The sequence below is a fragment of the Artemia franciscana genome, chromosome 19 (genome assembly GCF_032884065.1).
Source record: "Artemia franciscana chromosome 19, ASM3288406v1, whole genome shotgun sequence".
In the NCBI taxonomy this organism is placed as follows: Eukaryota; Metazoa; Arthropoda; class Branchiopoda; order Anostraca; family Artemiidae; genus Artemia; species Artemia franciscana.
In genome coordinates, this window is record NC_088881.1 from 19,949,290 (window position 1) to 19,976,645 (window position 27,356).

At 35.2% G+C, this 27,356-nt stretch overlaps 1 protein-coding gene and 1 non-coding gene across 3 annotated transcripts in view; both read left to right on the forward strand.

Moving 5' to 3' along the window:
* LOC136039387 (uncharacterized) overlaps positions 1 to 27,168 on the forward strand; it is a 96,592-nt gene extending 69,424 nt beyond the window's left edge. Inside the window, exons 7-10 of one of the 2 annotated variants that reach the window (XM_065723070.1) lie at positions 4,230 to 5,161; positions 8,971 to 9,122; positions 20,721 to 20,865; positions 25,511 to 27,168. In XM_065723070.1, coding sequence (XP_065579142.1) covers positions 4,230 to 5,161; positions 8,971 to 9,122; positions 20,721 to 20,865; positions 25,511 to 26,349 — 2,068 coding nt within the window. In that variant the 3' untranslated portion in view covers positions 26,350 to 27,168. The remainder of the gene's footprint in view (positions 1 to 4,229; positions 5,162 to 8,970; positions 9,123 to 20,720; positions 20,866 to 25,510) is intronic. The other variant, XM_065723071.1, reaches the window with a different exon arrangement.
* Positions 15,259 to 15,330, forward strand: Trnae-cuc (transfer RNA glutamic acid (anticodon CUC)). The gene has a single exon. It is a non-coding gene; the product is annotated as a tRNA-Glu (tRNA).
* Positions 27,169 to 27,356: the final 188 nt, after the last annotated feature.

A 27,356-nucleotide genomic window follows, 5' to 3' on the forward strand; every position in this document is an offset into this window, starting at 1 on the left:
CGTATAAACTCTGGATCGGATGGAGCTCATTCGATTGGAAGTTTGAAGTTTTAGTGCCCTTTTTAAGAGTCAAAAGTGCAAGGAAGGCAATCTACCCCCTCCTATCAAGCCTATCATTCCCCAAACAGTATCTGATCGAAAATATAAGAGAGCTATTTTGTTCAGCCTTATTGGAAAGTCCAGTAATTACGTCTTTGCGAATGCCAACCTCCCCACACTCCTCAGAGCAAGGGCTGTAATCTATGCAATTAGTTCATTGTTTGCACACATTATATGTTGTTGAGAAAGAAATTTTACTCTTTTTCTCAGAAGTTTTTCTCAGAAAAAGATTTCTCAAGAAATCTTGAGAAAGAATTTGAACTTTACTCTCCAAGAAGACGAAGGGCATTCAAGTGAGTCTTTCAGAGAATGTTGACGGACTGTTGAACTAAATCTAAACACGCTCTGTGTATAAGGATTGTCAAAAGGGTATAACACAGGAACAACTGAGTATATTGAATTGGAAAAATCAGCAAATGACAAGGGATATGATCAAAAAGGCAATATGTGCATGCTACCAATACTAAAACAACTACCACCACTATTACTACCAGACTTTACTCTATTTACAGCATTGAGGAGAAATTCAATCTAAATCAAAAGAGACCCTGTGTATGCAAAGTATCAAAATAGCGTTTCTCAAGAATTGATTTGGGTATTAATTTGGAACTTTCAGAGAATGCTTAAAGGGGAAGAACATTTAATCAAACTGCAATTTGTGCACACTACTGCTAATACTACTGTTACTGCTGCATTTACTACTGCTGCTGCTACAACTACTTCATTGATACTACTTGTAAGGCTAAGGACACTGAGAGGAAAATTTGATAACATACAGGTTATCAAAAGGACATATCAGCAATGCCATAGCAACGGCTAATTGTATTAAGTTGAAACTTCTAGAACTTGATGAGAGGGATGTTATATTGATCAAAAGGCAATATGTTAATACTATTACCAGTAATACCAATACTACCACTGTGCCTACTATTACAACTATGCCAAAGGGTATGAAGATGAAATGTTCAAGAAATTTTGAGGGGGAAGATGAACTGAATCACAACCGCCATATGTATGCAGGTTGTCAAAAGGGTGTAACAACAATGTCTTAGTAAAAGTTTGGTGTGTGAAGTTCAAACCAACAGGGCTTGTTGTGAGAGATGTTGAACTAACCAATAGAAATTTTTTTTCATCCTAGTGCTACTGCTTCTACTCATACTACTACTACTGTTACTATTACTACTACTTCTATAACTACTGCTGCCACTAAAGCTTAGGCTAATACAATTAATTATATTGCCAATGTTATTTCTACTGGTGTTTAAGCTAAGGATATCAAGTTGAAAAATCTTGGATATATAGAAACGAAATGGAACTAATTCGAAACACACTATGCCCACACGGACATGTCATAAATTCTTTGGGAACGGTTGATTTTTTTATGCTGAAACTTTCAGCGTGTTTTGAAGGGGATGTTGAAGAAACCAAAGTAGCTATGCGCATGCTGCTACTAATGCTGCTCCAGCTATTGCTACTGTGGAATTTAAGGGTATTAAGGTGAATCTTTTAAAGAATATTTAGCTGCATGTTGAACTAAATGAAAAAAAACTATGAGCATGTAGAACTTCAAAAAGGTGACAAAGCAATTAAACTGACAATCCACGGTAATTCGTTTTTTTTTCTTTCAGTAAAGCACAAATTATGTTCTGGTCTTGAGAAGGCATGGGGGTTATCATCTGTACTAATATCAGTTTTTGCTTGTTTTGAGTTTGACTCGGGTATTTATTGTAATTTCTATTCGTTTTTAGTTTAATTTTTCTTTTATCAATAGCTATGTGTGGTAGTTTTGTGCTTCGAAGATTATTTAACTTTATTTCCGCTCATTTTTGGCTTGATGGAGCTCTTTACTTCTCTTTAAAAACTAGTTTTGTGGAAAAATTTTTTTAAATTAATTTACAAAAATAAGTCGTTAGGATTGGGGGACGCCGAAGCTATTAAAAAAAGGCTACGCGCCTTTTCCCTCGAGCTTTATTTTTTTTTCTGGAATTATGTGGATACTCCCACAGGGTAGTAAATAAAATTATTTTATTGCCCTGAGTGCTACAACTGTTATAATTATTTGAGGCATTTGTTTATTTATAGCGTCCAGTTACTCTGCAGGCACCAAAAAGATTAATTTGTTTTAGTTTTAGTATTCGGAAGTGTCCTGGAGGTGTAGAAAACATTTAGACAATGCAAGCACGATGCGAACTTAATTGACTTGGAGAGAAAGCCTTATTGCATCCTTTTTTGGTTAATTAAGACTAAACGCAAATGTTAAATCCACGTCTTGTGTCCTTTAATCATAAGATCCTAGTAAATTGTTTGAAGGAAATTGAGATGGGGCTTAAGAAAAAATGTTTGACGTACAATTGTCAGTAACAAATCAGCTGGGCTCTTATTGCTATGTAGTTTGATTACTTTGTTAGGCAGAGCAATTTGACATTACTGGCAGCAAAAAAAAATAGGACATAGTTTTAATAGTGGCTATGCTTGCTAGTGCACACGTTTAGTAAGCAGCGGCGGGTCTTCACGTCACAGCTTAAATACCAATAGAGTTGTGAAAACTCGATTTATTTTCGGGACACAGTGCGCGCCAGCGATGCTAGCGGCTGGAGACAGGAAACTGACAGCACAGCTTGGATACCAATATAGGTATCCAAGCTGTGTATGCAACAAAAAGAATTGCGCTCCCGCCTATGGTGTTGTAGTACGATCTACGCGTTGGAGTGCGGGCTTGGGGGAGGCGCCAAGTTAAGAGCTCTGTACCAAAAGCTTTTCTTGGGTAAGATAGGAGTTTTCGTAACTGTATTGGTATATAACCTGTGCTTCATGTTTTTATGGCTCTAGAAAATTTTGCTGTAGATTTTTCCCTAATAATAATGTTTTGTATCATTGGAGAATTTGCGGATTACTGAAATCCTCTATCTTAGAAATATTCTAACTTTTTGAACGTAAAAAAAACACACGCTTTGGTATACTAAACACTGGTGAATGCATTACCAACTGAATTCAAATTTCATTATTCACGTTAGTCTCAGATATATTTAGCTCTTACCGAGTCTGACATTGTGTTTCAGCGGTAGTTTTTTGAAGCCGTGAGAAGTAACAGACACAAGAACATATATATATATATATATATATATATCAAAAATAGGAGAAGCCCTTGAAGAAGGATCAAACGTCGACATGAATGATATTGTTAAATTTGGGTACTGTGACACCCGTAAAAAATTATCATCAGCCCATATCAATAACGTAGTCTTTAATAATGGGAATCCCTAAATCCCAGCATCAACAAAATCTCTGTTTTCTTAACTTGTATCATAATCATCGGTGATTTCCCGTAGTTACTTGTTGGCTGAGGACGGTCAGTTTACATGTGTGAAAACGCACTTTAACCAAAAATGAAGAGAGCCTTAAATCTCATACGACACTTACTACTAGTGGTGGATGCTCTAAAAGCTAATGGGTTAGACATGAACCCCTTAAAGATACAACTACAACTCTAGCTGATAATCTCTATTACATTTAGTTATAATCAGTAAGGGCGTAATCCGGATTGTGTTACGTTTCATGTTTTTGGACGAAATAATAGAACATAATCTTCCATACAAGAAACAATTTAAACCTATCATCACTGGCTGAGCGTCAGGAAGTATTGATAAAGTTTACTTAGAGACGGTGTTTTTTTTAGGATATTTCGATGGACCGTGTAAAATATGTATATATGTTTTGTTTTTTAATCGTCTTTAAACAAGCCTTTTTAAGGTTTTTTGGGGTTGGTAACTATTGCCTTCAATTGACAGCAAAGAAACATAATAAAAAAGTTGCTCCTGCAACGCTTTTGTTGGTGAAAAAGACCAAGGGCTATTGCAAAACTTCACGTTGCCCTAGCAACGTAACTTTAGTTATACTTAAGTTGTCATACCATATAAAAATAAGTAATAAAGCATGATGTGAAAATGAAGCGTACGCTTAGAACAATGGATTGGGTTAGTCCCCTAAGTTCATTAGAATAGTTATGCTCTGTTGCCAAATAAACTGTCCACTTAGATTTACAAGTTTTCTTGTTTTTTCATTCAGACCTTAAATTGCGAATATATTTCGATTTCTTTTTCTTTTTTATTCTTTTTAAGTTTTTCTTCCAGTCTTCCGGAGCTCATTGCTGGAGCAACCTATTATAGAGGAAAGCTTGCTTGGACTCGACCAGTTGGAGAAGCTGACGAAAACGGATGGCCACAAACAGTGACTTGCTACTTATATGTTCAAGAATTTAAGAATGTATCTTACTATCTCGAAGAATTTAATGCTCGGCGGTGTTTACCATCTATGCGCCAGTGCCATCCAAGCTGGACAGACAGCAAAACACGCCAGAAATGTAACTCGTATGCTCTTCATGTTGTTGACAGAGAAACTAACGTTTTTCGAAACCCGCATTGTGCAAAGTGTAATTTTGTTGACATAAGTGCTGGTTTGAAATGTCATAGAACAAGTTTAAGAATTCATACAGATAATGTATATTCTCTAACACCAAGCTTTTCTGTCATCTTTGATTTTGTTGGCGGTGGAGGAGGAAAAGTTGGTCACGGGCGCCGCTGTAAAATTGACGAATTCTGGGATGATATACACAGTGAATGCCATGCTGTCACTTGTGGATCTCTATATGAAGTAAGAAAAGGAAAATGTGTTTTGATATCATCCCCACCATTATCAGCAAACATTTCGCAAGCCCTAAAAAACAATTGTTACACAATTATCCTCCGGAAAGAAGAATTTAAAATAAGTCCAAACGGTTCAATAACAGTAAATGGAACTTCTAAACTCTATGAAATCGGTGATTACGAGTTGACCAATAACAACGAAGCACGTGTTTGTGCTATACATCCGGAAAAAGATTTTTATTTCAAATTTTCTCGCTTCCAAAGTTATGTGTCTCAACTAGGACTGGTAATTTCGCTCATCTGTCTTGCTGTCCATATAATGGTTTATAGCTTCTTGCCAAAATTGAGAAATATGCCTGGAAAGAATCTTCTATCGCTGTCTTGTGCATTGTTTATGGCACAAATGCTTTTTCTTACAGGTATGCAATAATTCAGTTATCATGAAGGTCTGTGAAATAAAAATATAACTGATGGAACAGGTGAAAGAAATCTTTCAAGAGATACATTTTTGCATTAAGAATTCTCAACTTCCATTAAAGCTGTCTACCCGAAATATCAATCAAAGCTTAATTATTTACATTGCACCCTGTATGTTAAGTTCCAAATGTCTTAATTAGATATAAATTTCGAAAAAGGCGTTTTGCAAAAAGAAACTAAAAAGAAAATGCTATATTAAAGCCCAAAATATGAAGAGATAAAGTCATATTATAAAACAACTAATGGTAAAAATAAATAGTTTGTTAATCTTGACCACCGCCAGAAAATTTACCAGGGGGACCAGCGAAGGCAAGAGCTAGCAGAAGCTCTATTTTTGCCAAAATTTAAAGGGGAATATGTTACATTTTCGTATTTATTATATACTTTCAATGTCTTCTTTTTTATCCCATCAAAAATGTATTTTTGGATGAATGCACCTTTAAACCGTAGAAACGAAGACTTTAATTCATTTTTGGTAATTCAGACTCCCTCTCCTCCTGAGACGGTGCATTTTTTCTGGGACAATTATCATTCTCGAAGGGTTGTTATGCTGACCTTAGACTCGAACCTAAAAAAAAAATAAGGATCCAAGGCGGATGCTGCTTCCCTCCTATTTGAGAGAGCGTTAAACAAAACAGTTCGTCGTAAGAAAATGTTTGTGAAGATCGACCCTTGTCAATAAAAACAATAGTTTTGAAAAATGACCTTATGATTAAAATATTCGCAAAAAAAATCCATTATTACAGTGATTTAAGATGTAAAAAGTTCTTTAATTTCAAAGTTGCTCATCAAAAGTTAATGGCAAAGGAACGCAAAATTTTTCAAATCGGGATGAAACTCTCCCAAAAAACTTAGTGATTTTGGATGAAAATTGTGCGATGAAATTACGAAAACCCTTAAGTCATAACTTACAAAATATGCAATTTCTGATTTTCCGGAGAATAGCGATCGTACATACGTGTTTGTTTATTTCTCCAGGGTTGATAATATCGAATCAGTAGTCGTAGGTTATTGTAAGAGGACCTTTTTTGCTGTTTCGAATTTGTTACTATTACTACTAATAATACTACTGCTACTGCTACTACTGCTACTACTACTACTACTACTACTACTACTACTACTACTACTACTACTACTACTACTACTATTACTACTACTACTACTACTACTACTACTACTACTACTATTACTACTACTACTACTACTACTACTACTACTACTACTACTACTACTACTACTGCTACTACTATTACTACTACTACAACTACCACAAATACTACTAACAATAACTCACTGTAAAGCTAAGTTACCTGAGGCTAACACCGCTAGGTACGCTACTTCTCTATCCATGCATACTTAAAGCCTTCCTTCTTTACACCTTCCCAAGAAGTTAAAATGTTTCTTAAATCCTTTCTTAAGACCTCCCCCAACGGGGACGAGCTATTTTTCGTTTTGTCCAAGGTGGCTGGCCGAAAAGGATGACCTTTTTCAATCTGTCACCTTTCATCTGCAGAACGTGTCGTAGCCATCTCAACCTTTCGCTCATTACAGCCACGAACAACGGGATAGAACCAACATTCTTGTACAGCTTTCTTTTTGAAATACGGTTAATAAGATGGGTACCTAAAACAATCCGTAGACAATTCCTGGAAAGTATATGGTACATCCTCCTCCGTCTTTTGGAGTGCCTACGCTTCAGAACAATAGTAGCTTCCAATATTCTAATTTTGATTTGCACCCTTATGTTCCAAACTGTTTTCAACTATGAAAAAAACACCTTAGGTCTAGTCTATTCCACTGTTAACATCTTCACTGCAACCATTATCTTTACTGATAATCAACTTAAAAAAATATTGTCTATCAAATAAGTTTTTCAAAGAAATGTAAAGAACTCCATTAAATTGCAAATCAGCAGAAATAAAATCGAATAATATATCAAACGTAAAACTGTTACAAAACACCACCAATAAATAAATATAAGTCAAAACGAACACAGATTCCAATAAATAAGTGAGTCAAACTCAAAATAACTAGAAATAATAATGAGTAGGGTTCACGACTTCCATGCCTTCTCAAGACCAAAATATAATTTGCACTTTACTGAAAAAATACATTTTGAATGCTCTCACTTTTTGACTTTAATAAATCAACAAATATTAAGACTTAAAGGAATAAATATTAGCATATTTATATTAAACTGACAATGCACGTTCATTTGTAATTTATTAATAAAGTGCAAATTATGTTGTATACTTAAGAGTGAAGAAACCAAACTCAAACAAAGAGTAATTACATTAGTTATTTTACAGTGAGCAATAAGAGTGTGGCTGACACCCCATCAAATCCCCCTAAAGGCTAGATTTCATTTTTGTTTTTCTGAAAACGAATGCGTTTTGTGAATCAGTTTTTCCTTTTTTAGCATGTTATAACGGCAAAATTACCAGTTAAATTTAAACGAAAAATCATATTATTTAATAGCAAAATATTTCAATCAATTTAGATTTACTATTTTCATAAAATATAGATTTTCATCTATAAAGTTTCTTATTTAAGTCTATTGACGCTCATTGTATACATTTATATTGTTCTGTACACTTTGTAGAAAAATTTGTTTTTAAGCAGAAATCCGTCAGAGCAAAGGCTTTCTGAATTTGCCAAGAATTTGGAAAATAAATACATTAGCTTATATCCATCAGATCTCCATAGGTGCCATTGTCTATGTTTCTATGCTTGGAAGAAATTTATAAATCTGCCTCAGGGTGAAAAAAAAAGAAATTGTGAATTGAAAAACGCTCATTGAGAATGTGAAAAGAAACCAAAATTTAGATTAGGTTTTGCCTTTCATTCGCTTGTAAAATGCTTAGGCAAGTTAATGTTCGCGGTAAGACTCATTGAATAATTACACAGTAATTTCGAAGCGTAAAAAATACTGAAGGCTATACGAAAAAGTACGAAAAGACGGGTAATTGAAGTGCACCTCTGTCTGTATGTGTTTTTGTTTGCATGTCAGATTTTTATATGTCTTTATTTAAGAGAATTACAGGTGAGGGAGAGGGCTCCCGCTTCGATATTTTTACGACTCGTTAAAAAGATAAACCGTAACATCTAAATTGTAAATAATCAAATTTAAATCAATAGATTATACGAACAAAAATACAATAAAATAGAGCACAACAGATGAAAATACTGAGAATAATTACCTAAATTTCCACCTTTACCGATAAATGAAGGGTAGTACAAACTGGACACAATATTCGATTCCATGCAAACTTTATTCTTTAGAAACACGTCAAAATGATCAGGCACCTGTTAAAATTTCCTTTTCCTTTCCTATTTCTTTGACAAGAAATACCCCTTTTATTTTGGCTGCAAACAAACACCAAACTCAGCACTTCAGGATCACATATACTGCTTGCAAGTTCAATCAGAATATATATCTTATATTTTAGCATTAATTTTAAATGTTAATTTTGAGCTAAATATCTATAATATATAATAAGTTTCAATATATACAAGCAAAAATAAACAAAAATGGAAGGTAAAACAGCATTCGTAGTTTTGAACAAAAAATAGAAATAAATCTCAAATAATGAAATGAGAAAGAATGGGATATGGATGAAATTCATTAGAAATACTGCAGAGTTTTACATGTCATAGAAGAAATATACATACTATTTCGAGATCCATCACTCCGAGACGGCTCGAATACACTTTTTGGGGGAAAAATTTTGACCAGATATTTTTTTTTCAGGTATTGACAAGAACTCAGATAAAGGTGTTTGTGTTGTTGTAGGACTATCTTTACATTGGTTCTATTTGGCTGCTTTCTTTTGGATGAGTGTTATGAGCTTCGATATTTGCCGAACATTTAGAAGCAAAACCTATAGACCAGATCGAAATTCAGTAAGTACAATCTTGTCCTCATTGCAGCCAGATCAAGGGTGGTGATAAGTATTTTCCCACAGCGCATGCCAGAAGGCTTCTGGCAAGAAATTCATGATAGCACAATTTACTGTGGCAAACGATAAAAACTACTGCCAAGAAATAGGCTAAGTGTAACATTAAGGCAATGAGCCTGTTACCGACAGGCTTCCACTTCACCGACACTTTTTATATCTGTATATTTGTTTTCAGTTATCGATTAATTATCGTCAATATTTTAGGTTATTTAGGTGGCTGGTGTGTCACTCCCTGATGATATCTGCTTTGGGGCAGTCAAAATTGTTACACTTAGGGTTTTTGTTTAAATTAATATTGTAGAATCTCAAGTGCATCCAATTTGCAATGGAAGGTAAAATCCTAGATGAGGGGCTTTTGTCTATCTATAAAAGCAGTTGAGGAAAATATATGAAACTCTTTTGACTGAGTCCGGAGCATTAATGATCAAATGGGAAGGTATTTTGAAGTATCTACCTCCATCCCTCCCCCTCCTAGGAAATTAACCTCGATGACATTTTTGCCAAGTGTAGGATTGTTCACCCACCTACAGGGAACGTGAGCTGGGTTTAGACCGTCTTGAGACAGGTTAATTTTACCCTACAGACGTTCAAAGCCATATTTTCGTATGTCTCTGGCGTATTTTTTAGCGGATTTTTCAATCTAAGAAAAATCAAGGGCAAATTCCAAAAATCTGACTCAATAAATAGATCAAGATAAGTATCATATATTGAGTGATTGTAAAGTTGATTTACCAAAATCAATGTTGAATTGAATTACCAAAAAAAGTTGAAGGTTGAATTACCAAATTCGACGGTAGAAAAATGATTTACCAAAATCTGTACAGTAAATCTATAAATGAAAAGAAATCGATGAGTTAAGGAAATGAAGTAACTCATAGTAACTCAGCTCAGAGTAAGCGAAAATTAAAAAACATGTTTAAAAAAAATAGTTATTTGTAGCTTTACTAGGTTGAAGCTAAATTGTTTACTCGCTCATAGTGTTGGTTTATGTATATTATTGCTATTCAAAAATAGCGTCTCCACTTTAGTTCTTTCTATTGAGACATTCCCCCACTTTTTAAGGACTTAGCAATCAAGTTAAGTTTTTTGCAACACTAAGGACCAAATGAAAACACGTTTTAAATAAGAAAATTTTAAAATAACAACATTATAAATCAGATGGATAAAATAAGGTCCAAGCGACAATTAGAGTCCATTGCTGCATTAAGGCATGAGTGAAGCAAAACATCAGATCAGAAGAGTCAATAAACAAAATATTTCCAGTTCTTAAAAAGAAAATTAATCTTCTCTTTTCAAAATTTACCAACAGAACTGATTCATATAATGAGACAAAAACTTGAAGTCGAAAGTGATTGGATGATAGTACATCATATATATGATTGTGCAACAGAATAAAAGCTGGTTCTCTGGGGTAGAGTACCGTATTTGACTGATTTCGTTGCCTGAAACTATGTAGCTGATTTTTACTATTAGTCTCCAAAACAAAGTAAAGCTTTTGAGAAAAACTCAATTTTCCATAACAGTTGGATTTTGTTGGCTAAAACTGATGGAGTCTTTTACTACATGTTAAAGTACCATTTTCAATAGAAGTTGGTCCTCACGATTTACATGCAAATGAGAGAGGTTCCGAGACTTGTTCACAACCTTCATGAAATTGCTTACATTTTTGGGAGACACAAAATCTTCTGCTACCTTGGTGCAACTATTCAAATTGCGCACTTGATGAGGAGCGCTAGCGGGTATGAAAATGGCGTCTCCTAAGAACTGGACAATAGTGTACCCCTTGATATTGTATTCATTTCTTATACGTTCTCTTAGATTTTAATCCAAAAAATTACTTTGGGCGTGAATGGGATCGTGATTTTCACCAATCATTTTGCTATTTTCAATGGCAACTTTGTTTAAAATATCTCGAATTTTGTCGGCGTCATTGGCATGATAAATATGCCAAATCGCCCCTGGAATTGTTTGTTACCCCTGACTCCATGAATCCTTTTCGTGTCCACATGCTCATGGTCTAGGCAGCTGAAAGGCTCTGCTAATAGATTTTCGTTTCGGGTGTCTTTTGGCACAGATACATGAGCCATGACGTTAACAGCATCGGAAATATCTATGTGAAGATTGGTTGTCCCGACTTCATGTAAATCTGGGTGGCCATAGGCAACGTACATTTTGGGCCCTAAGTCTGGTCTGTTAAAAAAAGACCGGGCTTTCTTCCCATTAAATTAAATCTACAAACTCTATGGGTATAGTCCCAAACGGCAAAGCTTCCATGATGTCTTTGAAACATCTGGGCGAAAACTCTGCAAAATCGTGTTCATCAGGCCATTCCTTCAACTTCAGAAAGGTAGGTAGATTATCACAATCCTTTAGCCTTTTAGAATACTTATTAAAGCCTTCCCAGAATTGAGACATACGTTCTATTTGAATTATATCTCCAGTTTTGCAATTGATGAAAGTGCAATTATTGGAGCCGAATTCCCTCGAAAACGACAGAGACGTCCATAGATTTCTATTGAAATTCCTATTTATTTTAGCAACAACAACCGGATTCCCTTTTGTCCACTTCTTTCGAAATAATTCTTTACTCTCTGAATAAAGGTAGAGCTCTATTCGGAGAGGTTCCCCTTCACATTCCATTGAGTGAGGTACTGGAAATTTTAGTAGCCTACCACTTTGAAGTCTTAAGGCGTATTGATCAATCAGAGAAATATCATTGTTCTCAATTGACGATAAACACTTTGCTGTTTCTGGACTGCAACATAACTGAGGAATTTGAAATTAGTCTCCCATACAGTGCAGGTATTCTAAAACGTAGATAACTTCGAAAACCACACTGCCTTTCCATGACGAAAGTAAAACAGTTCAAAATAGGGATGATACCTTTTTTATTGACAGTGAAATATAAAATTATTTAACTGGATATTTCGAACACATATACAGTGTTCATCATCAGCAGTAAAACTAAAAGACATGAATAAAAATAAACAGAATTTATACCCAATAAACTAATTACATATGGACCTGAAGATTTACGGAGCAAAATACCAAACCTGAAGATTTCACGTCGGCCCTCGCGGAGCATATCTTTAATTTTCCAAATCATTTTATTTTGTTCGAAAATGTTTCTTTGATTTCTAGGAACCAAGGTTTAAAGCAAACTTTCAGGGAAACAATCGAAATAAAAAAAATTCTATTCAAGAATAATTCCATAAACAGAGATACAGGTGAATTTGGATTGAACTCAATTTATGATAATTTACTGAGGTCAAATAAAGTAAATATCACTTCACCTAAGAGCTATGACCTCTGTCCACGTAATACGTCAGTTAAATCCAATGAACCGGAACCGAAAAGGTCAAGGAGATTTGCCTCGGCTGTTGCATTGAAAAAAATAAGAGCAATAAACTATATGTAACTAGTTTATTAGGTATAAATTCTACTACTACTACTAATAACTCACTGCAGCACCAAGCCGCCTGAGGCCAACACAGCTACGCACGCTCCTCCTCCAACCTAATCCATTTAAAGCCTCCCTCTATACACCCTCCCAGGAAGTTCCCATTTCCTTTAAATCCTTATTTATGACATCCTCCCAACCCAGACAAGGACGACCTGCTTTCCGTGTAGCCCCAGACGGTTGGCCAAAAAGGACAATCTTCGGTAATCTGTCATCCTTCATCCGTAGAACGTGGCCTAGCCATCTCAACCTTTCTTTCATTATAGCCCCAGAAAGCGGGATTGAACCACACTTTTCGTACAACCTACTTTTTGAAATACGGTCAGTCAGCCGGGTACCCAGAACAATCCGTAGGCAATTTCTCTGGAAAACATCTAGTAAATTTTCATCTGCTTTTCGGAGTGTCCATGCTTCAGAGCCATATTTGACCACTGTCATCACTGTAGCTTCCAATATTCTAATCTTGGTTTGTAGGCTTATCTTTCTATTCTTCCAAACTTTTTTTTAACTGTGAAAAAACACCCTGAGCTTTAGCTATTCTACTTTTAACATCTTCACTGCTCCCACCATCTTTACTAATAATACTACCAAGGTAACTGAAGCTCCCAACCTGATCAATCTTTTCGTTACCTAAGGTCACCTGTTCATCTTCACTTATTCCTAACCTTAGTGACTTAGTCTTCTTAACATTAATTTTCAAGCCTATTTTAGCACCCTGAACTCGTAAAACCTCTAAAAATTCATTCATTTTGCTCACACTTTCATCTAATATGCTTAAATCATCAGCATAATCTAAGTCCAGGAGCGTTCTTCCTCCCCATTTGATTCCATGGTCTCCAATTGCCTCCCTGTGCTCCTTAAGACGAAGTCTATCAAAATGATCCATATAAAGGGGGATAGAACACAACCCTGCTTAACTCCTGATTTAATACAAAACCAGTTGCTAACCTCATTTCCTACCTTAACCGCAGCAGTATTATTCTCGTACATAGCGCAAATCACTTTAATGTATTTTTCTGGTATACCATATAACGATAAGACCTTTGTTAACGCTGTTCTATCAACAGAATCGAAAGCTTGCTCATAATCGATAAAACTAAGGACCAAAGGTGTTTGACAACGAAGGGACTTCTCAATTATTAACTTAAGAGTGAAAACATGGTCGACACATCCTCTGACTTTTCTAAAACCGCATTGTTCTTCCCTTAAAACTTTGTCTACAGCATGTCTCAGCCTAAAAAGTATCATATTACTCAGTAATTTGCTACCTACAGAGACCAGACTAATGCCTCGATAATTCTGACATTCACTCTTGTCACCTTTCTTATACAGTGGTTTAATTAAGGTTTTCCTAAAATCATTGGGTACTTCCCCTTTTTCAAAAATCATGTTCATAATCTTCAGTAGCTTATTCCTAACCTCAGAGCCACCATATTTAAGGAACTCATTAATCATACTATCAGCACCTGGGGCCTTATTATTTTTTAATCTTTCTAGTGCTGTCGCTAATTCTTCCTCACTAAACAAATCTTCCTTCACATCCAAGGTATCACAAACTTTTTCATTTTCATCTATATCTTTTCCTGCAACTGTATCTCGGTTTAGCACATTCTCAAAATATTCCACCCATCTTTCTTTAACTTTTTCCTTATCACTAATTGTGGCCCCATTTCTATCTTTAACTGGGACTAGTCCGGATCGGCTACTCCCTTTCAATTTATTAACATGCCAGTATAATATTTTACTATTATGCCGTCTAGCCGCATCTTCCAGATCCTCAGCAATTTTATCCATCGCCTCCATTTCACATCTCCTTAGTTCATATTTTAATGCTTTCTCCACTTTCTTTACATTCCTTTTGTTTTCATACGACCTATCGCTCAGATAATTCTTATACAAACCCCTTCTACTCTCTATTAAACCTAAAGCTTTTTCACTAATATTCCTAGTTGCTGTCTTAGCACTCTTCCCTAGGACACCATCAGCAATTTCACAAATTGTTTTTCTGAAATTATTCCATCCATCTTCCACATTGTCAAATTTTAAACCCTCAAGTTTAGTACTCAACTGTTCCTGGAATTTTTTTCTCAAATTTTCATCCTGAAGTCTACCAACATCACAACCTTCCGGGAGGGAGTTACTCTTCCGAAATTTCAGCTTTGAATTAACCTTAGACACTACTAGATGGTGATCTTTACTTTTAACATCAATAACGGCACTCCTATACACCCTAGTATCTTGTATTGATCCTGCTAGTCTTCTGTTTACAATAACATAATCAATAAGGTTTGCTGTCTTACCATCACGTGAATACCATGTCAACTTATGGGCCATTTTGTGACCAAACACCGTATTGGTTATAACTAGGTTGTTATACCTACAAAATTGCAAAAGCCTATAGCCATTGCTGTTTTCTTTTGTTACAGCAAATTTACCTAGGATAAGATACCATATATCTCTATTTCTACCAACCTGGGCATTAAAATCTCCTAGCAAAAACACCATATTTCTACCTGGTACCCTGTCTATTTGCTCCTGTAACTGTAAGTAAAATTCATCTGAGTCACTAGTATCTCCATCAGTTGGTTCAATGGGGGCATATACTACTATATTTTATATTTCCTATATGGTCTAGTGGTTAGGACGGGTGGCTCTCACCCAGTTGGCCCGAGTTCAATTCTCGGAATGGGAAACCTTTACCTACGATGATTGCTTAAGGAGAATAATTAATGTAAATTTGTGTTATGCTATCTTATCTAAAGATGAATTTCTGTTACATCATCATCTATACAACTATTCCTTATAACACTTCAGTTACTATAGGCTACAGTTCATTCTAAAATGCAACTTACTAGAAATACTTTTTGCATCTTTTTTTCCTTTTTCTAATTTTGATTTGTTCGAAACTACAGTCAGCAGTTTTTTCTATCCCTTCTAATGTTTTTCTCATATTATATATCACATAAAAAGAAGCCTTTAGCTTTTCTTAGATTTTTGAATACATCGATTTCTATTAAAATGAACCATTAAACAGCTCTCTACGATGTTCCAGTGCCCTCTTAGGTGCGAAGGAAAATATGGAATGAGAAGATGCCTTCTATGCGGAATATCGTAGCTGCAGCCCATTTTCCTTTTTTTCTTCAAGTAAATAGATTTTGCTTGTTCTTCCAGCCAAGGGCAATAAGTTTACTATATAGTGGTATTGGACAAGGTGGTTCTAATAGCGCACTTCTGTTTCTGATCTGACTCTATTTTTAGGAGTTATGGGCTATTGTATTTCTTAACCCGGGCCGTGATCACCTCTTACTAGGCTGCTCGGTGCTGCTACAACCCTAACTATAATTTAGAATTAGCTCTTTTCATAACTAAGTTTGTTCTTTACTGCGAAATTATGCAACACTTCAAACATTTTGCAACTTCAGACAATCGGACAATTTCTAGGATGTAGTGACTGCTAAAAAAATTATGACTTATTATGGGTTACAGTTCGTTCTTTAAATAATAATTTACCTCTTTACCTTAATTAACCTCTTTAAATACATAAAATGCACTTAGAGGAGTACAAAATACAGAGAAATAAAATAAAATGGAAACAATAAACAAGAAAAAACTCAGAAAAAAAAACTCAGCTACTTAAGCAACATTTATTGTTCAGCTTTTCACCCTAGACATAAAGCATGAATATTTAGTTTTCTTAAAAAGATTAAAATTCACAGGTTATTCAATAAATTACACGGCCTTGCAGAATGGTCTTTTGAAACAATTTTCTTTTCTAATTGTCAAAGATTTGATTAGTGTAATAGCCTAGACAAACAAGCTTTAGGCAAAAGAAAAGAGTCGTTCAGAAAAGATTTTAAATTAGCCAATAAATGAATAAAAAATGAGCATCTTCATGCATTGCCGACAATTAATATTCTATATTTTAAAACTAACTGATCGGTCACAACGAAATTCCTTTACAGGTGGATTTCCAGTGAAAAATATATTTCAAGCTTATGATGAGTCCTTCTACCTCAGTTAATTTTAAATATTTCTTTTTTTGGTTTTTAACGTTACTGATTGGATCGTTTAACGGCAACACATTCCAACGCGAGGAAATAACTGACAAAATCTCCCAATTATATTACGTATTCGTTACTGATTACCCAATTCACATAGCTTATGCTTTTCTTTTACAGTCCTTATTTGACTACTGACCTTACCAAAATCCCTTCAGCGAAAAGCATCAACAACAAACCTCGCAAGTTCAGTGGTATGAAACTGGCTTTATCGTTTATTTACTCCACTAGTGTCAGAATAGTTAATTAAAAAGATGAAAAGTTTTCTTACTTGTGTGAAGATAGAAGTTGAAACTTAAAGCGGAGAAAGATTATTGCTTCACTGATTATGTAAGATATATCTGCAAAACTATCTCAAATAAAATTATTATTTGTAGAATTCTAAAAACTAGCTGCTACTACTATTCCTACTACTAACAAGTCACTGCAGCCCCAAGCCGCCTGAGGCCAACACAGCTACGCATGCTTCTCTTCCATTCTAATTTATTCAAAGCGCCTCCCTCTTTACACCCTCTTAGTAAGTTCCCATTTCCTTTAAATTTTTTTTTACAACATCTTCCTATTCCAACCGCGGAGGATCTGCTTTCCGTTTAGCCCTAGACGGTTTGCCAAAAAGAACAATCGTTAACAATCAGTCATCCTTCAATGTTAGGTCAAAATGTTAGGCAAGTATCTAAACCTTTTCAATGTAGTTGTGCAATAACAGTAATAACGACAATATGGTATTTGATTGAATATCAGAAATTAAACCTTTCATGTCTCCTAGGAACTGAATATCAGATTGAATATCTTGATTGAATATCAGAAATTAAACCTTTCGTCTCCTAGGAACTGCGAGCCGTACGTCTTATGAACTATTGATCAAGGAAAAAAATAAGCCAGAGACTTAAATAAACGTATCAGAATAATTTTCAAGATAGTCAGAGATATGCTGTCATGGAAATAAATCATACCCGTAAGCATATTCCTAACTTGGAGACAAATCAGCTGATTTATTCTTTTGATAGTTTATCCCCAGTACGGTTTACAAGGAAACTATCGGAAAGCACCGAGATTCAACCCGTTCCAAAACTGTAAATAAGGCGGTCTGATTGGCAAAATTTTAGTGTTTATTGGAAATATAAAATTAATCAACGCTGAAATTTTCTACTTTAACTTGGAAGGTGCTAGAAATTCTACAAAAATATCTGGAGAGCCAGTCTTGGCTAAGTTCAAATCAACTGAAATTCGGATTGGCTTAATTTAGTTGTATATTTTAGGCAAACCTCTAGTGGTTCAGATTCAACAGATTATAAAAACCTGGAATGTCTTTCCAATATGGCATCTGTCTGAGTCGTATTAGCCGATTGGTTGGCAGGCTAGTCTCGAAATCCTGTGTCCGTAAGGGCATGGTTCGAGTCCTGGTGACGCTGAATATTTGGTTTTAAACGAAGTCCCATGGTTTGAGTTTCATGACTTAACTTTGTTTTGAACGGAAATCTTGAAAGGGAATCATTAAATTATTGCTTTCTATTTATTACGTGTTGCACAACCTATCATAAGACTTTTTATGAACTCATTACTACAAGCGAAGAGGAATAGGTTAGTGTGTCAGTTGTTGACTTAACTGGAAAAAGTCTTGCTTCTTTAAGCCTTCAGTCTCTTGAAGACCTTTAGCTCAATTTAAAAAAGATAGTTGGTTAGGCTTATGATAGAACAGCAGCATTAACCGGTCCTATCATAGATGTTCATGCCGTTATAAACGACCAATGTCCGAAGAAACTTCAGGTGCATACAGTCTAAACCCTGTCATTTCTTCTGTCAGTTCATTTCTAGGTTTTGAGCATTTCATCAGAACCTTATTGCAGGTCTGCAATTTCTACAGTGTTTTGCGATTTAGAACCCAGAATCTCAAAGAAAAAAATAACGAACTCTTACTGGATTCGTGAAAATTTAGTTCACTCGACTCTATAGCGCAAGATGGGTAGACTGCCATCATTGAGTTATGCATTTTCTTAAGCTCTATTGAACCATTCTGCGTTCTTTTGACTATCTTTAGGAGAATCATAATGTGGAACATCTGCAAACGGGTCGTAATTGCTGGAAACTATGAACTAATCACAGTTAGTGATGCGTGTCCATATTGCACAGAAAAACTATCCTGTCTAATTTTGTACACAAAACAGACTCCTGAACGAGTCGACTGCGACTTGTCTGCCGCTTCCAAACATGTAAAAACTTTCCTTTCAAGCGCAATAAATGCTAGAAAGTGCTGCTACTGCTGTTGCTTCTATTTTTCACAAGGTTCAGCTTTCTGTCAATACTTTGGGACTTGAGATGACTTATCCAAGAGGTTTTCAAGGATCAAAGATGGAAAGATTGTGCATCCATAAGACCTATATCTCCTTACTTACTGAAGATTATATCTGTTTATTTCTTTTTTAAACCACTTCATACAACGGTTGAAACAATGTTTTGAACTTTACCAGAATGTTTTTTGTCATCTCAGTGTTTTTTCTTACCCTTACTAAGATTGTTTCTATTGGTCCTGAGACCATGAAGTTGGAGTCTTGGTTTGAGCTATATGGCAAAACTTTACCCGAAGTAGAACATTTAATACAACAGGTTAAGAAATTGAGCAGCAAATGGGATAAAATTGTTTGTGCTCTGTCTTTTCTTCGGGAATGCTACTACACATATCCTCCAAATGTGTTCTTTTTGCTTTTACAACGCTGCCTGTAACAACTGCTCTTCCAGAAAGAAGCTTCTTAACGCTTGGAAGGCTACGATCCTAGCTAAGAAGTTTAACAGGACGAAAAAGCTGAGTGGCTTAGCCCTGGCTGTCATCCACGGAAATATTGACATTTGCTCTGAAAAGGTAATAGACATTTTTGCTGAGAAAGAAAATCACAGAATAAACTTTCTGTGCAGAGACTGATTGTACTCTACTTGACAAAACCTTTCAGTCAACTTTACAATATTTGGTTTACAAGAAAAAAAAGTAATAATAAAAAAAAAGTTGGATCCAACAACATACCCAGTGGACACGTTCTTGTTCCCAAGGGGTGTATTAACAGTCTTAAGCTAGAAGCTGATGATCTACCTTATTTGAGACCGTCAGACAAAGTTAACAGGGGGTAAACCCCATATCATTCATTTTTTTGGCTGTTACCCGCCTCCTCGAGCAAAATTCCTGCATACAGTCTTGCTATTTATCCATAGTTTTTCACAGAGAATGGTTTGTAATGACACATTCTATGTAACCTGTACATTTATAGGATTGCTTCTAACAATTTTTTAAATATTGTATTAATGATTGTTGACTGTCAATTGACTCCTTCACTAGAGTCTTGAAATTTCAATAAACTGAAGTTTTTGGCAATGAGAATTTTGCCCTAAGAGTCACCAAAAAACTAACCACAGATTCTGACACTGTAATGCACTTTTTCGCCTTTGCATATTTTTATATGATAAAATCAAATGATGTTCGTCCTCATTTCACTAAAACTGAAATGACCAGAATCACCTAAGGCCTAGACAGACGTAACTTTTTCAAACTATAAACATCACTTTTAATTTGGTGTGGCCGAGTTTTGCGTTGGCTTTCGAATTAGGATTTCCTTCTAGATTAGTGGTTATTTAGACCGTTTCCTATACTGACTTCTTCAAGACTAAAATGTTTCTTTTCAAACTTTTAATATTTATGATTAAGGATTTGCGGTATTACTCGTTACAGAGATTTCAGATCTTGCAAATTCACTTAGTATGCTACTTGATAACTTGGTCAAATATATTGTCTGTCTTGGACACCCATATGTTGCAAATTTGCAAAGTTCAACGAGAACATGCTACCTTCTACGATAAGATGGTTTATTTTTTTCTTCAGAAAAAAAACAGCTTATCATTTGCACGTGTACGCTATTAAGACATTTGAAGAAAGCGCGAGATACGTCTAGCACTATAGTTGGGAAGAAAATGAAAAGACAAATTGACATTGTTATGCCTTTTATTCCTCACTCTCTTTTAATTATTGTTTTTCTTACAGCGTACATTTGGAATGTACTCCTTATACGCGTGGGGTGGTCCAACATGCACAGTCGCTCTGGCGTTGCTTCTAGACAATACCTCACTCCTTCCAGAATTTGCTCCAGAATATGGAAGAGCCCTGTGCTGGATCAACTCTAGATACGGTACGTGCCAAAAAATAAATGGCATTGTAGATGTAAAGGAAGAGACAATATTAGATATAAAAAACAATAGAAAAAAAATGTGGTACAATCAAATGATAGCCTACTAACAAAATAAAAGTTTTTAAAACCCAACGGGTTTTTTCGCTTATATGTATAGGTTTTCGAGAACAAAATTAGCTTTTGCTTTTTGGTCCATTTTCACAAAAACTTAAAAAAAAAACTTATTTATTGTTTTCAATTTTTTAGTCTTCTGGAAGACTAAAAAGTCTTCTCTTCTCTAAGAGAGTCTTTAATCTTCTCGAAGACAAAAATTGGTCTTATCTAAAATTTGAACCTAAGTTACAACAGCCACAAGCATGTGTCCTCACCCGTGCCCTATGAAGTCTTTAATGATAGTGTTTGTTTTGTACTTTTAGCTGTACCCAATCACCCGTTTATGTTGTTTTGTTTAAAAAAAGGATTACACAAGAGGGGGGATTTTTGTGTTGTATTATTCCTCTGTCGTCAAAAGTTCATGTACTGATAAACTTTAGGAAGTAACTGAACAATCGGAAGTTGTTGAAAAACAACTAACAAATTAAAAAAAAAATATTTGATAAAAAAAAAACAAGACGGTGAGTTGATGAAAACGAGTTAATTTAAAAAAAGAAAGGGGTGCTTTCAAGTTTCTTAGCCAAAGAGCTACAAAAGCAACCACAGACTGTACTGCAAAACAGACTGTACTAGTACAGATTGTACAGACTATACTTGTACTGCAAAACCTTATTCTGCCCTTGCACTACTATTCTTTAGGTGTTATGAAAGTTTTCAGTATTAATGTAATTTAGCATGTTCATTACACCCTTAAAAAACAATGGAAAAAAGAGTTTTGAAAGACAAGTTTTGTAATTGTAACGTCGTTCCAAGACAAGTATTTTTTAGTGAATCTTTAAGGGTATTTTGATATTCCCAGGATTATTTTTCAAATATTTATTTTTCTAGCTCAATTTTTTTTCGCTCAGTGTTGGTACTTTTTTTTTTTTTTTTTTAGCTTGCATAAAAAGCAGAAAGAAACGAAGATAGAAAACGATTCCCATATTAAACGTGGTTTTCACATAACTTCCACTCCCCTACAAAAATTGACAAAACTAAGCAAACAAATCTTAAACTTTCCCAAAGGATTCAATTGGAGACTAGGCTATATACCCCACACATCTTTTATATATGTCCTCGCTTTACAAACTGACATGAGACTTACTCCTTTTTTAAAATGTAATATTCATCATTATTTGTCTGACGATTATTATTCTTCTTTACTCCCCCGTAGGGGAAACTATTTGCTTACACCAGATGTTCTCCTAATTTAAGATGACTGTAACAGAGGAAGAACAACTTCTAATATTATATCAACTGATGTTCCAGTGGGGCTTAAAAAGAAAAAATCTTAGAAAAAAAATGACAGCATGGGACTGTGCCAGGAACTAATCAGTGCTTTGCCACTAAACACTTTAAAACATTTTTTTTTAATGGAAATAAAGCGCAAAATTGAAACTCAAAACGAAATAAGCGGCAATTGAGAAATAGCTTTCGCTGGAAAATTTTAATTTTTACCTATTTCAAATACTTTTTCTAACGTTTTCCTAATCAGTTGCTTTACAAAGACTCTGGGAGTCCAAAGCAATTTCTCTACAGTGTTGTTCTAAAACAGAGCTTAATGGTATTAATATAGACGTTTCATAGTAAGATAATAGAAGCATTCGTTTTGTCAAATACCAAAGTATTTCATAAAATCTTCTTGGATAGCGAAATTAATAGATTTGGAACAATAACTTTTGACAGAAAAATTTAGAATCAATCAATTTTCCATATTTTAAATCAGTGTGAAAAGTAGACTCTTATTATGTCGGTTGGACTAGATAGTTTAGGCTACTTAAGACCTTACCGCTGTAGGTCCGCTCATAAATTTACCTAGATTCGAAAATCCTGTCACCCACAAGGTCTTAATTAAATAAAACAAATGGTACTTGTATGATAGACGCCCTAGCTAATGTTCTTGTCGTATTTTTCTCTGACGCTCAATCCTAATGAAATATACCAAAGTTACTATTACTATTACTAACAACTCACCACAGTACCAAGCCGCCTGAGGCCAACACAGCTACCCACGCTCCTCTTCCAATCCCAATTTACTCAAAACATCCCTCTTAAAACCCTCCCAAGAAGTTCTCATTTCCTTTAAATCTTTCTTTATGACATCCTTCCATCCCAACCGTGGACGACTTACTTTCCGTTTAGTCCTAGACGGTTGGCCGAAAAGAACAATTTATGACAAACTGTAATCCTTCATCCGCGAAACGAACTCTAGCCAACCCAACCTTTCTCTCATTATAGCCCTAGAAATCGGGATTGAACCGCACTTTTCTTACAGCCTACTGTTTGAAATACGGTCAGTCAGCCAGGTACCTAGAACAATCCGTGGGCAATTTCTTTAGAAAACATCTAGCAAATCTTCATCCACTTTTCGGAGCGCCCATACTTCAGAGCCATATTTGACCACTGTCATCACTGTAGCTTCCAATATTGTAATCTTAGTTTGCAGAATTGTCTTCCTATTCTTCCAAACTTTTTTTTAACTGTGGAAAAACATCCTGAGGTTATTCTATTTATAACATCTTCACTGCTCCCACCGTCTTTACTAATAATACTACCAAGGTGAATCAAGCTGCCCACCTGATCAATCTTTTCGTTAGCCAGCGTCACCTTTTCATCATCACATGTTCCTAGCCTTAGAGACTTAGTCTTCTTAACATATATTTTCAAACCTATTCTAGCACCCTGAACTCAAAACACCTCTACAAGTTCATTCATTTTGCTCACACTTTCATCTAGGAGGCTTAAATCATAAGCATAATCTACTCCAGAAGTCCAGGAGAATTTTTCCTCCCCATTTGACTCCGTAGTCTTCCATTGCCTTTCCTGTGCTTCTTACGACAAAATCCAGCAAAACGATCCATATAAAGGGGGATAGAACCATGGGCACCCATAGGCTGAATTTGAGGGGGGAGGCTTGCGTGTTCTAATCGGCAAATCCAACGTTGTATATAGACCCGATGCCATGCCAGCGCATCCATCGTACGCCGACGAAAGGCCCGGTCGACCACCGTTGGAGTGTCGTATTGCCACTGGCACGCCTCTGTCGGCCGAAGTGGCGGCGTTCCACTGACTTTGAATTAATTTGAGCCAAATCTTTATTACGTCAACCGCAATGTTTGAGCTTTTTTTCTCGTATGGTTATGGATTTCGATTTTTCTGCTTAGAAATATAGTGCCGTTTTCAAAATTAAAGAAACAAGTGTGCACATTAACAGTTTGCAAGAATTCCTTGTGCGTCCACGGTGAATTCATTATCAGCAGTAGTTCTTGTAGTATATCAATTCAATAGACAATTTTTTTTCTAACAGACACCAGATTAAATTCCATGTAGGATCATGAGATTTAATGACCTTTTTATTTCAAGATACCTTGGTTTAGCAAAGAATCAATATTTTCTTGAGTCCTTGCCATAGGCAGGTGTTTTTAAATACTGAGATTTTGATTTCGTGACATAGTAGCGTTACTTGAAACGGTAGGTTCTGAAAACACCCCAGTTCCTAAATGTTGAATTCTGAACTTAACATTGACTCTTACATTTTTAATAAATCAAAAGAGCGCAAGTGTATTCAGTTTGTCAAAGAGCATAGGTAAACTCTTTTGGGAATGATATTGTTTTTGTTTTTTATATTAAGTTTTATTTTTTATATAACTCTTTTGGTAAACCAATCCGTGTAAACCAATCCAAAATGTTTGGTAGTCTAATCCAATCCATGATAATAGGTAAACTCTTTTGGGAATGATATTTAAGTTTTATTTTTCAGGTCAACTTCAGAAGCTATAAAATTAGGTTATAAATACTGTTTGTGTCAGAATTAAAAGTTGTTAAAAAGGTTTCTCCGACATACAAATAGCAACCGATACTATGAATTCTAATAGAAAAACAGAAAATGTTATTTTTTCCATGAAAAAGACTTAATCGATAAACAACGAACAGAAATTAATATTAAAAACCTTTTCCACAAAACAAGCTTTTAAAGAAAAGTAAAGGGCTCCATTACGCCAGAACGAGCAGAAACAAAGCCCAATAATCTTCAAAGCGTTGAAGCACCACGAATCACAGCCAATAGTAAAATAGCCGAGTCGAACTCAAAACGAGCAAACATTAACATGAGTAGGGCTGATAACCCTCATGCCTTCTCAAGACCAGAAATAATTTATGCTTTCTGGAAAACCTAATACGTTCTGAATGTTTTCACTTCTCTTGCTTTCATAAATGAAAAAATTATCAAAACTTTATGGAATAAATATCGGTATATATGGATCAACCTTCCTAAAAAGGGGGTAGGGGATTTGAACCCAGATCTCCCAAACACTAGGATTATTCGAACTGCCCCCAGAATTTCCTATATTTTTCCCATAATACTGTCTTTTTTGTATTTCCCCATTACTTTCTGAAATATGAGCAGTCTCTCTAGGACAAGTTTATGCATGCTTACCTATTTAGATCATTTAGATGTATCGAATCTTGAACGATTTAAATATTTTGAACTAAATTTAACATTCTTTTTTTGCAGGTCTCTTACTGTTTTTCATTATTCCCGTGCTGTTCCTGCTTCTTGAGAACCTGGTCTTCTTTTTTCTGACTATATTTTCAATTTTATCACAGCAAAAGGCAGCAAAGTATGCGCAAGAGAGTGCTCAAAGAAAACGTGATTCTGGAGAATCAGGACAAGCATCAGACGCAGGAAAGACAAATCGAGTTCGGTTCTATCTATATGTGAAGCTTGCTATTATTATGGGCTTAACTTGGATTTTTGGGTTTGTAGCCGCAACAGCTGGGCTCCCTTCTTTGTGGTATCCATTTATAATATTTAACAGCCTCCAAGGTGCTGCAATTTTTGTTGGTTTTGATATGAAAAAAAAAATCTTCGAGATGCTTTGGGAGAAGTTATTTGGTCGAGCTCCAACGTGTAACTTCTTAACCAGAGAATCTGGGAACCAAAGCAGTTCAAAAACAGCTACAACTAGCTTCATAATGAATGCTGAACATAAAATAATAAAGAAGGATCTTATATCAAGAACAGATAAAACCGATTCTGTCACTACAAACTCTCAATCACTCCCCTCAACTCCAAGAAAGCTTCGAGAAAGCCCAATTTCATTTAGAGTACAGTATGCTTACCCTCCGACTCCTAGAACTGGGAGTCTAAAGTCAAACCACAGATTATATGGCCGAAATAATACTCCCTTATGGCGCAGTAAAAGCGATGAAAAACAAGAAGATATGGATGATGGTATTGACAAGAGATATAACAGTCCAGTTTGTCACGAAATAGATAAAGAAATCCTATATGTTGATAAGATTTGTCATCGCAGCTCCTTCAAAAACAAGCCCGAGTCCCGATATAGCTAAGAAAATGGCTAAAATAAAGAAGTTCTTGAAACTTGGCCATTAGTTAAATCCTGCAGCCAATCGCTGTTACAGACAATAATTCATACTTTTGAATTGATCTAAAGTGTATGATGATATTATTAACAACCTACTACAAAAGGTAGGCAGTCATCGTGGAACTTTGGGTATCCTGAAGGAATATATATTTATGTATATGAGCAATCGCAGGTATTGTTGACGTGCAAACGCTAAAAAGATAACATAGCATCGTCATCTATGCTTGCATAGGAGCAGCTTCTTTGGCCATTTTCTGTTTTAAAAGATATTCTGTTTTGATTCATCTTTCACATTCATGGTTGCCTCTCATGCAATTTTTTCGTTCATGAAAACTGGGTTCAAAATGCTTAGTTGATAAAGCATCAAATCTTGGACTGCAATTTTACTAAAGTTCTTTTTCGTGCAGTAACAAATAACAATTGTTGCGGACGAATTCCAGACCGACTAATCGGCCTTTTGATCCAGTCCAATGGCATTACCCTTTGAATGACATGCTAAGAGAAGAAGACTTACTACTTGAACAAGTGAATATTGTATCTGATGTTTCAACATTTTTATGAGACCTTGGAAAGTTGACCTTTCATTTCCCATGCAAAACACCTTTTATTTATTTTAGTTTAACTTTGAACTGGTAAAACAGTTTTATGCTTTGTATATATAAGCGCTTTTTAAACTTGTACAATGGCATGCTATTACAAGTGTCGAGTTCCTTCTTTTGCTGTTGATATAAGAATTTGTTCAATGTTCTTTATTTTTCATAATATATTATTATTTTATTGACGTCAAAGCTTGTCATTTTTAACATTTTTTCCGCTGACATCATTTAAGAGACATTTATCCCATCAAAAAAACAATAACACAGTCATTTCTAAGCACCGAAAAGGTTACATATTGCATGTATTAACGTTTTTTGTGTTTTTTTTTAAGATAAGACCGATATGTATACTGAAAATTTTATTTTATTTTTTGCT